Source organism: Cydia fagiglandana, chromosome 9, assembly GCF_963556715.1.
Source record: "Cydia fagiglandana chromosome 9, ilCydFagi1.1, whole genome shotgun sequence".
Lineage (NCBI taxonomy): Eukaryota > Metazoa > Arthropoda > Insecta > Lepidoptera > Tortricidae > Cydia > Cydia fagiglandana.
In genome coordinates this window covers 17,153,988-17,171,793 of record NC_085940.1, presented here as the reverse complement: position 1 = coordinate 17,171,793, position 17,806 = coordinate 17,153,988, and the positions used below count along the sequence as shown (strand labels likewise).

At 44.0% G+C, this 17,806-nt stretch overlaps 1 protein-coding gene across 1 annotated transcript in view; it reads right to left on the bottom strand.

Annotated features, from left to right (window-relative positions):
- Nucleotides 1-17,806, bottom strand: part of LOC134667505 (unconventional myosin-XV) — a 129,265-nt gene that overhangs the window by 56,868 nt on the left and 54,591 nt on the right. The window contains exons 8-22 of the mRNA XM_063524932.1: nucleotides 17,304-17,392; nucleotides 13,085-13,223; nucleotides 12,619-12,822; nucleotides 12,196-12,325; nucleotides 11,162-11,325; nucleotides 10,763-10,853; nucleotides 10,471-10,634; nucleotides 9,694-9,884; nucleotides 9,134-9,268; nucleotides 8,246-8,427; nucleotides 7,255-7,772; nucleotides 4,130-6,282; nucleotides 3,685-3,839; nucleotides 2,799-3,039; nucleotides 1,858-2,033 (exon numbers count right to left, since the gene is read on the bottom strand). Of these exons, the coding sequence (XP_063381002.1) occupies nucleotides 1,858-2,033; nucleotides 2,799-3,039; nucleotides 3,685-3,839; nucleotides 4,130-6,282; nucleotides 7,255-7,772; nucleotides 8,246-8,427; nucleotides 9,134-9,268; nucleotides 9,694-9,884; nucleotides 10,471-10,634; nucleotides 10,763-10,853; nucleotides 11,162-11,325; nucleotides 12,196-12,325; nucleotides 12,619-12,822; nucleotides 13,085-13,223; nucleotides 17,304-17,392 (4,732 nt within the window). The remainder of the gene's footprint in view (nucleotides 1-1,857; nucleotides 2,034-2,798; nucleotides 3,040-3,684; nucleotides 3,840-4,129; nucleotides 6,283-7,254; nucleotides 7,773-8,245; nucleotides 8,428-9,133; nucleotides 9,269-9,693; nucleotides 9,885-10,470; nucleotides 10,635-10,762; nucleotides 10,854-11,161; nucleotides 11,326-12,195; nucleotides 12,326-12,618; nucleotides 12,823-13,084; nucleotides 13,224-17,303; nucleotides 17,393-17,806) is intronic.

Sequence of the window (17,806 nt, the reverse complement as noted above, 5' to 3'; positions counted from 1 at the left end):
CTGAGCAAAGTAGAAGATTCAAATTGTAATAACAAGCTTATAATAGTTTTCTTCAGGTTTTCTCTAATCAATTATGTTTAATCATACTTTATTGTGGCGTAGTGTCCCATACATCAATAACATCATTGATTGTTGATACTAAATTACTTCCCGATATTGCAATAAATTGCATAATTCGGTGACATCAATGTAATGCTAACGACGGAAGAGTAAGCGAGAACGATTCGCGTGTTCGTCTGTGACGATTTTACTTTTAAATGTCACATGTGTTACATTTTATGCTTCGTCATGTTTAATGTCTGGGCCCCGAATGCAAGTCACAATATCGTGATATAAGTTATAACCGTGTTTCATGTGTCTTTTCCTATCTGTAGGTACCTTATTACATCAATTGATTGCATCAATTATTGACCTGCTTCTGAATGGTTTTACTAAAAAGATCATTGTTTGCTAATTTCTTCTCCTGAAAATATTTACTAGTAAACTCTGCAAGAAAGGGATTCTGTTACATTGTCCGATCCGATATCGGATGGCCCGTGGTAAAAAAAACTACCACTGGAGAGTGCCCTACGGCGTGGCCATTTTATTTTAGTATTGACACAGAATAAATAATAGTACTAGGTACAGAAGACTCACTCTCTAACAAAACGCGTCTGTCACGATCAGCAGAGATATGGCCGCTAGGTGGCGACAGCGCCACGCGCGGCTTATGGCAAACCCCAAAATTGGGGTTGAACGGATGTACTTTTAGCTACCTGTAGCAAAGCGACGAAATCGCGGAGTGAGCCACGCCTGGTATTGACGCTTCATTTTGAACAATCATTATTAATCAGGTAAATGAATCAATATATTTAAAATCGCACTTTTTAAATTTTACTTCTTTGTGTTCGTATCCCGATATCGGATTGGTTGGGCAATGTGAAAACGCTCCAAGAAGTTATGGAGCGGGCAGCAAAATCATTTGAAATATTGAGTCGCCTCTCATACTACAGCCGAATAAACGCAATTCATCAACATCGCCCGCAGACATGCTCTTTATTTTGTGGTTTAGTTATATTTATATAAATATACTGCTTTTAACGCGCCTCTAAGAGCGATTGATTTGTATTTACATAATACATAGGAACTATGTAGGTATTACATAATTAAGTATTTTACTAATTGGGTAGGCATATTTGCCAGTTTCTTACAGTTATAGTTAGTAAAATTCACAGCTTTATATTAGAAATGCATGAATTTTATGCTTCCGTTTCTTCCTACTATTTCCTAGTTATTCTTTGGTATAAACAAATACATGTAGGTACCTAATCAAAGTAGGTACTGAAAACATGCCATCTATACTTATGACTACACCAGTAACGGGTCTTACTGAGCATCCTAGTAGCAAAAGAAGTCATCCAGCATAACAAGGTGCTAATTCAGGGATAGAAAACCCGAGTTACACGAGCCGCAAGCGGCTTTTTCGGGGTCGCTGGCTCCTTTATAAAAAAGTTTGTCGACTCCTGTAGGCACTAGGTATAGTTCGTAGCTTTGTAATAGAGCCCGGCGGCCAATCATCATATAATCATAATTATTCTATTTGGTACCTGAGCGCGGGCTAGTCCGACGCTCAAAAAACCAGTGTAGGTGCACTCTCCGATAACACGCCTTTGTTACGCATCTCGATGACACATTTTAGACTGGTTCTGTAGTGTTCGACTAGCCGGCACTCAGTAACTGAAGTACTGTACTTTTTATGCAGGTGGTTGTGGCACGTGGCACGAGCGGTTTTACTTAACAATAGACAATAGGATTAGCTCGGGCTCTATTAGAAGCCTACGAACTATAAATACTATCCTGTAGATTCTAGGCACGTACCTGATCAGCCTGTTGCGCCAATTCCGAGATAAGTGAAGCAGCGTGGTGTGCCAGCGGGGCGTGTAGTGTGAGCGGGGGCTCCCTAGCGGGGGACAGCTGCAGGGATTGTGGCGCGGGTGCCGCGGCGCGGAGACCCGCTAGTGGCAGCGAGCGGCGGACTGTCAGACCGGTCGGCCCTGTGAAAATATATTAAAATTAGTCAATATATTTTTAGAGATTTAAAATGAAGATATTTACTAAGGTTGGGTAGACGTTAGAACTCGGAGTAATTAACAATGGAGCCGCCATTAACAGGCATTCCCCTCTGTCGAAAATAGGCGGCCAATGGTCAACCATATGTATGGACTGACGTTTATCTGACATGACGTACCTATACATTTGATGTGCCCCTCCCCCGCAAAAAACGGCAGACTATTTTGTACCGAAAATTTTAGACATGGCGTCTCCGCTGTTAATTACTCCGAGCGTTAGAAGATCAAATTGGAAGTACTTTTCAGATTTGCACGTTTTTAAAAGTTTCATTTCAAAAACTATTGTTTGATGGCCTACCGCCAACCTAACATCGAAAAATCGAATATCGTTTATGGCCCCTATCTTTCTCGCATATTCAAGCGGCCTGAACAAACAAAACGCGCAGAAATCGCGAAGCGTCTGGTTGACGTAACTGGTGACCGAAGAACTGGCGACTACCTCGCACAACGTACATCAGCATTGCGATACAGCGAGGAAATGCCGCCAGCATCCTTGGTATTGGTAATTTCTTTTAGTAATATCACTGTATATATCTTGTTTGTAAATAAACGATTTTTTAATATCACCTTGTATGTGGGGTACCCGTCATGTACTATTTAGTACATCCCCGATCCCATCCCCGCTTGGGGGTACCAAGCAAACTTCACATTTCATATCACAATTCAACCTGTTCCTATGGTTCAACTCACCTCTGACTCCAATAGTGACACCATTATGCGAGACAGCTAGCACCGCGCTCTCTCCCGGCGGCACCCTAGCAGAGAACAGTCTAGCGAAGTAGAACGGCCACCCCCTGGCCATCTCAATGAGTTGTCTCTTGGCCTGGCGCGCGGGCGAGGCGCCGGCGGCCCGGAGCCAGGCGGCGCCCGCGCGCCGCTCGCTCGCGTTGATACGGAGGGATGAGGCGGTTGATGTGATGTCGCTGACGATCTGTTTGGAAGAGAACCATGTTGGTAAGTAATCTTTTATTATTTATTGGAGAAGTGACAACTTAATGGGCCCTTGCCAAAATACAAGTGTAGATTACAAGTAAAACATTTCACAATACAAAGTATTAATGCATGATGTACGGGTACAAGTAATCTTTTTAGGCAATTTACTAAAAATTCTGACACATGTCGTTGAGACACTGACATCAACTGGCATAGAGTCACGTAGAAAGTAGACAAAGAAATTAACTGGAAATTAATAAACTAAAGAATGTAGCAATGTAGCGTTTAATTATCGCAAAAAAATAAGAAAATTCATAAATGACTTGTTTTTATTTTATTAATTAGCGGGTTAAATACGAAATTCGAAACACACCACTTAGTATAAATTTGAGCTTGATCAATATGTTTTGTGGTGGTTTCAGCCAAAGCCCTAATTAAATTGTCTTGTTAGTATTGTCAATATTGTAAAATACCATGGATGAGTATTATATTCTTTGCCATGGATGCAATGAATAAAATAAATGATTATGATTATTGTCATATCAGTATTGTCAATATTGGCATATGATTGTCATGTATCGAAGTCAAGTGGCGTACAGCCGCTTCTTCTTAATGTTTTCAAAGTTTTAAACGTTCCACGCACCTGCGCGTATATGAGGTCCAGAACGGCGGGGTCGCTGTAGGTCTCACTCGGCGTGAAAATCTCCTTGCGTACGCGGAGACGCCACGGCACGCGCGAGTACGTGAGGAAGGCTCGGTCCGAAGACGGCAGCAGAGCGGCTGGTGCAGGGACGTCACCTGGCAAAATATACCGTAAGTATAAGGAATATGGCTCACATTGTATTGAACTAAGCAAAACTAAGTTATGAAGTCGGCGCAAGGGAAAAACGCCATCAAGGCAACAAACCGTAGGAATAAATTCGCGTTGTTTAAATTCTTGCCTATCTTAGGGTGTATACCACCTGTCCAATTTCTTTGTCCAATGTAACTAATACACATTTTGTTTAATGAGAGAGTGAGACGCAATGACTTTGGACCAATATATTGGACAAATGGAAAACCACCCATACAAATATATTGATACTTACGTTCAATGTGTTCTGTCCGATCAGTGACATGCGTTGATACGGAATGCCTTCGCTCCGCCTCCATCTTGCGATCCCGTTCCTTCTGCGCCATGTGTGTCTTGAATGTCGCGCGTTTGGCTGTGTCATTGTCGTTGAATCCCGCGTCCGATCGCGGGCTATTCCGCGCTCGCCCGACTAGCATATCCCGGGAATTCTTCCGACCGTCAAACCTCTCAAAATCGTCGGAATATGGCGACCGTTTGCGGTCGAAATCATCATGGCCGTTTTCTTTCCGACGCTCAGCTCTCGTCGGATGAATTTCGTATATTTCTGAAGCGTCACGACCCGAGAAGTTGTCACGCATGTCCCTCATGTCTCGTCTGTCGTGGGCGTCTAACCCAGACTCGGAGTCCCACTCGTCTCTATGCTGTCTGTCATCGTTGAAGCTACGGATGTCGGATTCGTCGCCCCATTCATCACGAATGCGGTGCTCCCTTCGATCGGCGGTTAAGAAACGAGTAGCCAAATCGTCCCGCGAGCCAGAATCAGGCTCGTCTCGTCGCCTCGAGTTCCAGTTGGCTAAGAACGCGTGTCTGTCGTCGGCTTCCCTATTCTGATGGACGCCGAACGTATCACGGTCACGACGAAGTTGAGCAAAAGACGATGATTCAGGGACAGGCGGTGGAGGTGCAGGTCTGTCTGGAGGTGTAGGGGGCTGCATTGGCGGAGGCGGCGCAGGGCCAGGCGGTGCTGGAGGTAATGGTGGCGGTGGGGCATCCCATCTCGCGCCACCTCCTAACTGTCGCTCTAACATTAACTTCCTCGTGTCCTCTAGCTTGTTGACTGTGCGCGGAGTTTCCGCTGCTGATGAGGAGCTACGGACAGAGTGATTAGCTGTAACACGCTCCAATCTTTGTCTCATTTCTGAACTAAGCTTTAGCTTGCCAACGCTTCCAGGCGAAGGGCGCTGAGCGCCGATCTCGAAACTCCTTCTTGCCGTTCGCTGCGATGGCGGCTCCCGGCTCGGAGACACAACGGGCCCGTCCACTTCAAACTCCTCCCATTCTATACTCGGCGAGGCCTCTGACCTCGATCTGCCACGTGGTTCAAGCTCACCATTCGTCTGCGACTGCGGAGTATGCCTCCGTTGTATTTGACGTAGCTTGAACTTAGTAAAGTCTTGATTTATGTCCTGGCCGTTGGCATCTTTGGGCGGGGGCCACCGCCATTTTCCGATGCGCACAGTTTTAGCGCGACCATAGGGATCCATGAAGCCACGAACTTCTGAGGGGTCGGTGGCGTGGAGGGGTGGAGGCATAGGTGGAGGAGGCGGCGGTGGAGCGCCCGTCGATGAACTCTCATTGGATTCTCGTCTAGACTTTGTCACTGAGGGTCTGGGAGGTGAATGTACTTGTGCATGGACAACTGTGGACGCTCGCACTGGCGACGTCGGCTCCGATTCCGAAGGCTCGACGACCTGACCCGCTAACAAGGTTTGTAGCGCCTGATTCTGAGCTAAAAGCTGCTGCTGAATCTGAAGATTTTGAGCCATCGCGCTTTGTAAGAATGCGCGCTGCAAATTCTGATGATATACATTCATGTCCACCGTACCAGACGGTGGTAGATGAAGACCTAACGCTGCCGCTAACGCTTCAGGCGTAGCCGGCATGGATATAGGCGACATGGCACTGAAGCTAAGCGCTGAAGTATTAGCTGAGGCTGCTCGCGGAGTTACTCCGCCTCCTTTAATCGCACCAGACAATCCTTCTCCATCTGTCAATCTTTTTAAGCTGTCATTCATGAAGATCGGATCAAAGAGATTGGTAATATAATCATCGACAGAATCTACGCTAGATTCCTTCCTGCTGCTTTTCTCCTTATCTTCTTTTCCGCCCCCTTTGATCAGCCTGCGCACTGCAGAGTTGTCCAACGCGTGCAGCTGTTCGTTGTAGTCGCAGCTGAGTACGGTGTCAATGAACTCGTGGTACGAGCCCCCCTTGATGCTGGCCGCGAGGGAGCGCGCGTCGGAGAGCTCGTCGATGTTGGGATCGAGCACCGGCGAGAACAGGTCGTCCAGGAACTGGTCCACGTCGGAGGCCTGCGAGGGCACGCGGACGCGGCGCACGTGCGACGCTAGCGACGGCGCTTCGGAGGTGTCTGACATTGCTGACGACCTAAAGACAAGGAAACGGCTAATTAATATGATAATACCACACCCCGGACACTGGCGATCAAATCTATGAAACAAACGCGTTCCTACGCGGACAGCTAAGCTCGTGTAGGTGAACGCGTAGTATGCTTGTGTGAGTGAGATAAGACGTGCGAGGGTTCTCGCCATTTTGTTGTCAAGTGCGATGACCTCAGTGACTCAAAACTTATTGCACGAATTAGGAATAAATAAGAATCGTATTATGCTGTAAGGTGGGTATCTAAGCTCGATTTATACAATAGTTTCCTATTTTGAATCGGTATAAACGAAGTAACAAAATTTTTGTAAGGAAATCAGGCCACCAAAATATTACGTAAGTTGAAAACATGATTTTTTGTTCATATAGATATTGTGTTGTTTTCAGTGTGATCTGATAGGTTTTGTAAATATTTGAATATTTTACGTGGCCCCCGCTCTGCGCACCGCGTCGTCGCGTCCTTGCCAGCCGGTAACTGTGAGGTAACCGAGAGCGGGTGGGTGGCACTTTCAACGGGAGGCAGGGAGTGTCCATACTGTACGTTAGTACTCTTTATTATACTGTGATAATACATAGAACAACTTCAATTATATTTCGATTAGATAACCTAAAAAATCAAAACTCAATAACAATTTTTTAAGTCAAAACGTAATTAAATCCATCTTGTCAAAGTATTTACATCCATGACTTGAAGAAAGAAAAATTATAAAACATTGTAGTGGTTAAATTGATCTAAAGCTACCGTGCATTATTTTTTCTTTTCAAATTTCAGATACTTAAAATAATTCAAAGTTAATAATGTTGATATTTAAATATATACATTTACTTATCAGACGTGAGTTAGGTATGCACTGTCACCAAGTTACTTCATATAAGTATAATATTAGAACACGGCTTAAAGTAGGTTGCAGAGTAAACAAAAAGAAGCACGCGATTTACAAATCTTGCAATACACCGTACCTGACACCGCCGAATTCCGAGCTCTTCTCAATATAAGCGCGACTGGACTGACTGCCGGCAGGCGCCCTCTTGCCCGCGTACTGACTCTTGATGTACCGGGACGGCAGAACCCTGGAACCGGTTCCATATTCCATCTCCATAGCTCCTTTACTACTGGACACGCTAGGAGCACCGCCTAGTCTTTCTACCGAGTGATATCGGTCGTTTAGACGAGATTGCGACAGCCCTAAATCAGCCAGCTTAGTCGGCTGCGGCACAGGGTTGTCACCTAGCAAATTATCCAAAGATCTGCTGCGTATTTTCTCTGAATTCTGCTCGAAGTATCTCTCGTTGAGCGCGGATTCTCGCGACAGGATGTCGTGGGAGACCTTTCTGGAGTAGTCGTTGTGCTTGGTGAGGGTGTGGGTCTCTTCCCTGTCCATTTTCCAGGTGTATTCCGACATGCCGTCGTCCATGGAGTCTTGGAGTAAGCGGCTAATGCTTGGTGAGCGTGATTTTGGTGGTTCTGGTGGGGGCACCTAAAAAAAAAATACTTGTTATATTTACATACACAGAGATAGAAAATTACCAACGAAAGAAGGTATAGGTATGTAAGTATATGACTAAAATACATTAAATCAAAGGCAAAATGCATGAACACGGAGAGGCTCGCTGTGACTAGGTGGGAAGAGTTCACCCCAGTGTCTATCTTGCTCTAACCTTTCCATGGGCCTCACGGCAGGCGAGCGATATGCTCGCTTGGGTTCAACAGAAGCCCGCCGGGGAGGGGCGGGGGTGTGCATCCGCGCCCAGCGTGGGTTAGAAGAGTGCACCCACAGACTAGCTCGCTCTAACAGTGTTCTTCTTATGCTCTAGTTTCCAAGGATAGCGGTGCCGTCACATAGCGGCCGTCTCCATACTAATACTACTACATCCATATTTAGCCGTATTATTTAGTATGGAGTCGGCCGCTATATGACGGCACCGCTATCCTAGGAAAACCGATCTTTACCATCGGCCTGGCGGCGGGCGAGCGCTCGGCTCTCTCCGGTTCTACGGAGGCCCGCGGCGGCGGCGCGGGCGGCGTGTGGCCGCGCCCGGCGCCCCGGAGCGGCTCGCTGCGGGTCGTGGGCAGGGCTGCCCAAGTTTCCAGTTCGCCTACTGCGTCTAATGCGAACTCACAGCCCGCCCATTCTGTGAATAATCAAAATGTAAGGTAGTGTATCGTTCAAGTTGTAATTTTCTGGTGCATTTATTATTAAATAACTTGTAAAAATATGTAAATAAGGAACCGGCGTACTCGAGTACCTACATAACGTTACGTTTTAAATTTTACCCGAGAACTATTTAACGCATGCTCCACGTTCGACGCTGACGATATGTTTTAAACAATGTATGGCGCCATATAGTGTTATAGCGTCTAGCGTGCACTCCCGGAGTTCGTATGAGTTTCATCTGTAAATAACCTTATAAGGCCCAATGTGCATTACAATGTACACTCTATTTCAGTCTAATTCGAACCTTTCAAAAACTACATAAAGTAGCAATTTTTTGTTTCATTATTTTCTATAACAAACGAAAGTGATCCCAATGTATCTCTACAACGAGGGTCAAATTACAATAGGGAAACTTTGTAAGGTGGGCCTTACGAGGATAAAGTGGATATACAGTATGTGTCTGACCATGGGGCTTTAATTCCAGGGCTTGATTTTACTCGCTAAACTGAGCTACTTTTACTATGGGACCAACCCTAAAATCGGGGAAAAATTTTTGGCTTTTCCAGCCAAAATGTATGAAAAAATAAAAATAAAAAATTCGGGATTTCGGGGTTGGTGCCATAGAATCGAGCCCTGGATTTAAAGCCCGATGGTCAGTTACAACCTGTATTTGTGGTAGTTACCGGTGAGTTGTCCATTATGCTCCATGGTAAGCGACCACCCGGTAGCCCGGCGCGCCACGCCCGCCGCCGCCAGCGCCGCCGCGGCCGCGCGCTCGCACGACGTCCACGGCTCCACGCACACGTGGTGGACTGAATCTGTGGGATAATGGGGCATTAGTTTGATATTAAGAGACATTTTAAATTGAGAGCACCTACAATTATTAAAAAAAAAACAGGTGAAATGAATACGCGGTGAAGTAAGCTTTAAATAAATGCTTTATAATGGTCAGGTATCGTGCTTAAATCCGAGCGGCATCGCAAGAAGCGTTTGTTTCCTAAGTTATGCACGTCACTCTAGTAATTTAAATTTTAACAAGCAGAAACGTCTGCGATGCTATTAAAGTAGTCTAGTAAAGTAGACGTGCATATAATATATCGCGTTTTCCAGTCTGGCGCGTAAGGGCGATATTCTACCTGTCAGATTTCTTTGTCCAATGTGTATTTTGCTTAAATGTGAGAGTGAGACGCAATGACATTGGACCAATATATTGGACTGCTCGCTCGCAAGCATTGCTATGTACCGTCGTATAACCGTAGCGGCAAAGCCGGGCGTGCGTCAGTCTTCTGCGACCGCCATTCCAGTAGCGTCGGCGGGCAGCGCCGCGCCGAGCCGGCCGCGCGCGCCGCGCCGGCGCCCGAGCCCCCGAGCAGGCGCAGCAGCTGCGCCCGCTCGCGCGGCGGAGCACGTTCCGACACGAAGCGGACCAGATACCTGGAATAAATTCAATTAGTTAGGACATATTAGAGCAGCATGTCCCAAACTATGGTTCACGACCTACCACCCATTGGTGGGTCGCGAACGAATATTTAGTGGGCCCTGAAACTACTAGGGCATCCGAGCGTTACCAATAATATTTTATGTGGATCCCGCATTTGGCAATTTTTGTTCGGTGGGTCGGAGCCCTGTTAACTTTGGGAACCACTCTATTAGAGCATTGTCCTGAAAATCTCAGTTTAGTATACTTATATACAGGGCTCTCCAAACCCCAGCCCGCGGGCCAAATTCGGCCCGCGAAGCGTTCCAATCCGGCCCGCGGGAGCCAAGCTCCAGGTATTCAGCCCTAACAACAGCAACGAGATACACCCTTCCCCCCTCGGCGTCGACGGTGGCCCGCGCGAAGTTTCTGAGGCGCAATATGGCCCTATGGTAAAAAAGTTTGGAGACCCCTGCTTATACAGATCGAGACATCTATCATATCGAGGCTTATAGAATAATTTTTTAATGTATCTAGACCCTAGGGTCTAATAATAAGAAGTTCTGTGGTTTATTTCTCCAAAGCCTAGAGCTACAGACTCACTTGTGCAGCGGCGGTGTGGGCTGGAAGGCAGAGAGGCAGTGCGCCATGAGCTGGCACACGCGCTCGGCGGAGTCCCCGTCGGCCTGGTTACACAGCTGCACCAGGATCTCGTCCCGTAGGCCTCTGGAGGCTAGGCCTCGGGACGCTATGTAGTCAGCCAAGATCTGACAAAAGATATAATTATAGTGGTAACAGGCAATAAGGGGGTTTTCAGACGAGTGGTACAGTGGTATAACTGAATCAAAGATGAGATCGGAAGTTGGTTAAAATTAAAATTAGGATAGCATGTTACCTTTTGTCTGGCTTCGTTGCCGGCAGCAGATTCGTCACACCATCTCAAAATAAGTTTGAACGTAGCCACGGCGTCGTTAAAATCTTGATCCCTGAAATATAAAACAACGTTAAAAATTGTACTCTTTTAAAAGAGAAAATCTATTTAGAACACGAGAAACGTGGTTTCGAGGCCTCAGGTGCGCTGTGGTTGGATATAAGGTGCAAAGAGGAGTGAAGATTTGCTTCCGAGACAGAGTGTTCGAATTGTTATGTACTTAAGCCATAGCTGATTTGCTTCCACTTCTCTGAACTTCATTTTTCCTACACCCCTGGCAAAAATTCGCCACGATACCTCCTCCTGGTTTATTTTTTTAGAATGTAAAATGTAATATATGAATAATATATGAAAGTAAGTTACCTGACAGCGGCCTTGGCAAGGAAGGGCCTCGAGATAGGATGCTTGCGCGGACTGAGCTGACCGCCGTCCGCGAAGTACACGGAGCTGAACTTGGCGAAGGCGAACTGCTGCAAGTCTCGTGGTAGTTGGATGCGCTCGTCTTCGGCGTACACGTCGCCGGCCACCTGGAAAACAGATAATTTAACCCTTTAACCATTTGACATTCCTTTGTAGTCATTCGATTTCGAACCGTAATTCTTATAGGGGGTCATCCATTAATTACGTCACACCAATTTCTAGGTTTTTTGACCCCTCCCCCCCTTGTCACACTTGGTCACATTTGGCAAACCCCTCCCCCCTAGTGTGACGTCACATTTTTTCTGCGAAATCGCCAATTCGAATTAAGTAAATACCTAAGTATTATTAATATTTTATCAAAATATTTTTGACGATATAAATATTAGTAATTTTATAACCCAAAACCTCTTAGGAAAGAAAATTAAACGATTAAAAACTATTTTCGTTTTAAAAACTTGTTATTTAAATGTACAGCGAACTAAATAATTTAAATAAATTTTCGGTTACTGATGAAGTTAAAGTGACGTCACAAAGTTTGTGTCTCCCCCCTCCCCCATGTCACAATATGTCACATTTTCTTGACCCCCTCCCTCCCCCTAAACGTGTGACGTAATTAATGGATGACCCCTAGTAGAGATGCGTTTTTGTTTTAAGTATGATGGCAAGTATGTTGCCGCTACGGACTAAAGGATTACAATCTTATAAATATAAATAGAATACATCTGAATATGTCTTGAAAATCGTTGCTGTTATTGCTGTTAGTAATTACTAAGGAGCAGTGGATCAGTGGCGACATCTGGACATACAATGAGCTCGTTTTAGATTTTCGATGGCATCCTAAAATGTTCTATTATCTATTACTTTAGTAAATTCTGAAAGAAAAATGTAATGACCCGAGTGGTCCGGTTAGCCCACGGATGTTATGATCGTAATCTGTGATGCTGTTCTGTTTATGCAGTTCTTAAGCCATTTAATACCTTGGCCATATTTCTCTCGGAGTGTGGCGGCTGCCACTCGTCCAACTTGGACAAGATAAACGCCAACTCGGCGGGCACTTCTAGCACTTGCAGGCTCTCTGCCTTAGCCTTCTGCTCTGCTGCTCGCCGCCTGAAAATATACACGAAACATTAAATCAAAACATAATATCTTGAACTGCTGTAGGCAGGCTTTCTCTCATTATACAAAAGGATCTGGGCTTCCACACACTGTCCCAATCGGGAACTATGAAATAGTTTAAGTCGCGCGAAGTGTTGTTTCATCAAACTTTATTCACATGAATTTCGGATATTTGGCACTGTTACAGTCGCCATAATTACTGGCGTTCGGGGGACTAAGTTTTTATACTTGTAATTTATTTGTATATAACTTTATGATAGGTAGTAAATAAAATAAACACTAACTTGGCTTGTTGGATCTGCAGGTCCTGCCGCCTCCGCTGCTGCTCGCGCAGATGCATGGCGAGCTTGCGCGCTCGGCGGCCGCGCACGAGCGCCTGCGCGCGCAGCACGCCGCGCCGCGCGCGCACGAAGCGCGCTCGCTGCCGCCGCCCCCGCCAGAACGCTTGGATTTTGACAGCTGACGCACGCATTGCGTTGTAACGCTTTCTGGAATTGGGAGGAGAATAGGTTAGTTCAGTTGTAGCAAGAAGGAAGTCGAGGAACTTGAGAGAGACATTAATACCTTCACAGGAGGCGCTCTTCGCTACATACGGGTTTTCCCGTGTTATCAGCTACGCTCGTAGCTCAAAGGCCCCCAGCAGTTAACTCTTTCTTACATTTAGGTACTTAATTTTACATATAGCTCATGTTTCTAACCTGTGTTCAACTGCGTTAAGAACATAAGTTTGTAGAATGTAGATATCCGTACCTGGCGAGGAATCCACGGGCGCGAGCCTGCAGCGCGGTAGCAGCGGCGCGCAATTTATCAGCACGTGCGCGCTCTAGCGCTCGGTGTAGCGCCTCTCGTAGGAACACGCGCGCTGCGCCGAGCTGGTAGTCCGCACCACCTGGAATAACAAAGGTGACATATGAGTATTATTGTCTCATAAAATAATACACTTTATATTACACACCTTACACTGTAGATTCTATAAATATTATATTAATTTAGAAATAATATTTTCTTTCTCTCATACCATGTTTCAGGAGTGAGAGCAGACGCAACAGATTATTATTTATTACTTAGGTAGGAAGATACACTATTGATGTATCATTAAGGGATAATCTTTTAAACGAATATTAACAATGCAAGTCCACGAAGGCCGTTAAGTTTTCTTTAGGTATCTAACAGTTACCTATAGGGGCAATCATTATCTTTGCGAATATTCTGACGATATAACATGCAAAAAGCTACAAGAGGAATGCCAATTTGCTCCTCATAAAATTACTCGACTATCGAATATTAATTCAAAAAAAATTCAAAAAAAAATTCAAAAATTCTTTATTACATAAGATACACTTTGTTTATAATGTAAAGTGATGGAGCCACCCGGTAAGCAAAAATGCCTGTGTTGGGTGGCGCCGCTCTTCCTTTAGACATAACTATTATTTAATACATGCTAAGCTAATTAACTCTAATTTACTGGCTAAAAATTGAAAAGTTTATCTTATAGTTACTATTTACACTTAATCTAGAATTATGATACATAAATCAAGAAAAATGAAATGTATATGTATCCCTCTCTATCTGTGTGTGTGTGTGTGTGTGTGTGTGTGTGTGTGTGTGTGTGTATGTGTGTGCGTGCGTGTGTACTTGTCTGTTTGTGTGGTTTTTCGATCAAGGTCAATGTAGTAAAGTCTCTGTCTCATCATAGGTTAAGGTCTTCAGCCAATTTGTCACTTCTCTCTTGCAGTCATAATAATGTTTCGAGTAAATTTCAAGTTGTTTGTTCAATTTAATATAAACACATTATCCGCCGCTCGATAAATTTTACGATCATTTTCTAACACGATAACTCACCAGCTCCTCTCGGTGATGAATTTGTTGATATTATTGAAACGCAATAAATCCGTATCGAGTCTGAGGATCTTGCTTAGAAATCGATACAAACGCGAGGCGGCTCAAAAAAGCATATTTTCAATGAATTTTAATTGCAACAAATACGTAGCCGAGCGGAACCCCTCCCCGCTATCTGACAGCTTGAAGTCTTAATGGAGCACTTTTCTTTTCACATACCGGCTAGCGAAAGCACGAAAAGTAAAGATTATATTTAAGATCATGATTTACGGTCATTTGTCTCCGTAATCATTTTTAACGCGGCTTTTAATCACGCATTTACACTTTTTTCGGCGTTCAGATCATTTTCAGGAACTTTGAACAAGATACTTTATGTCTTATAAAGTTTTTTTTTTATGACACATTTTCGTCACTTAATTTTGAACACTTCAGGATTCTTTCACAAGGAAATAGTTTAAAGCATTGGACAACGATACGCGAATGTGAACAGGCCGTGACTGAACCAAACTGCTTCGATCAATTAGTAGAAAGTGGATAATCAGCTGGTTTCAAAACTCGTTGTGAAGGATTGATGTGCACATTACTTACATTTATAGCATGCCTATTAACACGTGGGCACATCCAGATAGACGCGATCTTTGATATAAATTATATCATATATAAGTATAATAATTATTTATGAGTAATAAACAAAGCAGTTCCTTATGGTTTACTAACAACATCCGCTATTAAATTGCGAACTTAAGTGGGCTTTAAAAATTACATTAGATTCATTAATACAGCATCATGAATAAAACAAAATATATATTTTTTTAGTTCCCAAAAACTACTACCTACTTTCTTAAGATGTTACTTAGGGTAGTAATAGTAGTTTATTGCGAGTTTATTGTTCATTGCGAGCGTAAAATACCTATGTGGCCCAAAAGTTATCATCATCATCATTGTGGTGTTCATCAATAAATAAGCAGACGTGCTGGCAACACTGAGTCCCGAAGATGGCGGCGGCTGTTGCGGCTGGCTGTGTGGACCGAATAATGAATTGTTTTATTTACCTACAAACAGTAGAATTATAAATAAGAGTAAACCAGATTGATGATGTTAAGGAACATCACAATCATCATCATTATATCAGCCAGAGGACGTCCACTGCTGAACATAGGCCTCCCCCTTTTTCGGGGGGGTGAATGCCATAATCGCCACGCTTGGCAGGCGGGTTGGCGATCGCAGTCGAGTACACCGAATTTGAGGGACGCTGCTGCCCGTCCACCGGTGGTCTTGGACGTGGTTTAAAGACATACCCGGGTCCTGGACGTAGTTTAAGGACATACCCGGGTCCAGTACCCACATAAAATAATCCTGCATCAAAATCATACAAACAGATAGATGCGGTCGCTGACTTTGTAAGTCACATACTTACTTATGCGAACAATTACTTATGCAAAGGTTTTTTTCGTAGGTTCAGTTTTACCAATTTTGTAGCAACACATGAGCTTTAGAATGCGATGCTCATTATGCGAGTTGCAAAAGACAATGATTGTGCTCATTACACACAATAACAGCCGTGGGCGGATCAATTTGGTTGCAATACAACACGCAGCCTGCCGCCTACTGATAGTTCTTTACTTTTCGAAAAGATAATAACTACTTGTAGCTGCTGACATCGATCAAGAGAGCTATGGTATTTAGCTTTACTGCCGGACTAGCCAAGGTGACACTCGCTAACGCTTCGACAACGAAACGCTTTGTGTCTCTCTATCACTCTTCCATATTAGTGCGACAGTGAAACGCAACGGGCTTCGATCGCTACGGAGCGTACGATTGGCATGTTGGCTACGCGGTCTGGTAGCATTTCGAAACAGCGAGCGTTTCTGGTTGGCTAAGGTCTAACACATAAACAGGTATTTAATAAATAGTAAACTAGTATAATAGTAATTTTATGGTAAATCTCGTTATGTGCCTACTAGATGAAAGTGTCTAGTACCGCCTCAGTACCGCTATCAAGCTGGCTTCGAGGAGCGGTAGGCAAAAGGCTACCACGAGTAAGGAGTGCTCCCGGTACTGGTTTTCTATATAAATACAGTACCGGAACCGGGAATTCCCGGTTCTTGCCATACAAACTCAGTACCTGGAGCATTCCCTAACCACGAGCCACGAACATCGAAATTACGTTATCTGCCTTTCTATAGCTAAAATATGTTAGAACGATCTAATAGTTAATAAGATAAGATAAAAGATAAAAAATAGTTTATTCAACTAGGCATATTACAATGCGCTTATGAACGTCAAATAAACCTTTACCGGCTCCAACCGTACACCTCTGCCCCGAGAAGATTTAAATCCCCCCTCAATTGGAGGAGGGTATCCCAATATGGGACCGGCAACAAACTCGGCGGGACACATCTTTTCAAAACATTATTACATCTTATAATTAACATGCATTACGAGTAATTAAGAAAAATACAATTTTAATTACTATAGAATTCATGCAATTATACTCAGTGAGTACATAACTTTATACAAATACGTAGCTCTTTCAGAAAACGTATCAAATTCTTACAAAAGGAAAAGAAATAAAATCAATAAAAGAAATGAGAATACATATTATATGAATCTGACTGATTGTTATGAGATGCTTTCATACAATTTGATGTGCTTTTTACCTGAGCTGAGTCACCTTTAACTCTACACATAATAAATAAGAAAACTGTGATTGTCACGGCTCTTTAGATACTTTCAGGGGTAGGCACTTAAATCAAGCAATAATCTGAGTTGCAAAAAATATTTGACGACTTTCATGATATAGAATGCAATAAAAACAGTTAATTGTGACTCAAAGAAATAGTTCCCTCGTTAAGCATGTTCATAGACTAGGAAATAGGAATCCTCTAGACCGAGTTTAGAGCAATTATTTCATGCAACGCAAAAATGCGGGTGTGCGCGGGACGAGGTGAGCGAAGTCCCGTGCCGTAATTGGTCCGTTCAAAGACACGGACATCACACACAGACACTTTTGACTCGAACATGGAGTAAAATTACCGTATGAGTGGCAGAGGGGGTAGCGCGACTATGCTCAACCTGGAGGATGTTTTGCCTGTGCGCATGTTACATGATTAATAAAATGGAAACATACCGGCTCCTGTGGGTGGCATCTCGGCGAGTATGGAGTTGCATATCTCTCGATACGGCGTGGAGCGGGCCGGAGTTGACTTCAGCAAGTACCTGGAACACCATTCATGGTATTAATATACCGCTTGGACATCCGTCAGGCATAGCACTCATTCTTGTGGTATTACGCAGGTCACACTAGCTATAGAAATGACATCACATGAAATTATCAATACATTTCTAAGCAAGTTTTTCTAAGCAAGTTTATGTGAAGATATCCATTTATTTGTTCAAAATATGTCCTTGATTCTTCAGATTTCTGTTGGACCCTAATAGAGGACGCCTTGAACGATTTTAGAACCGTATGGCAAAGGAATATTACTAGTATAAGAGATATAACACTTCCTGAATACCGGTGGAACGTAAGTTTTGGACAGGTTAAAAATATTCTTCAGATTCTATCATCGTTGTCACGTTGATACCCGTGCCCATCATACACCCGCAAATGAGACTTGAATTAATTTCATG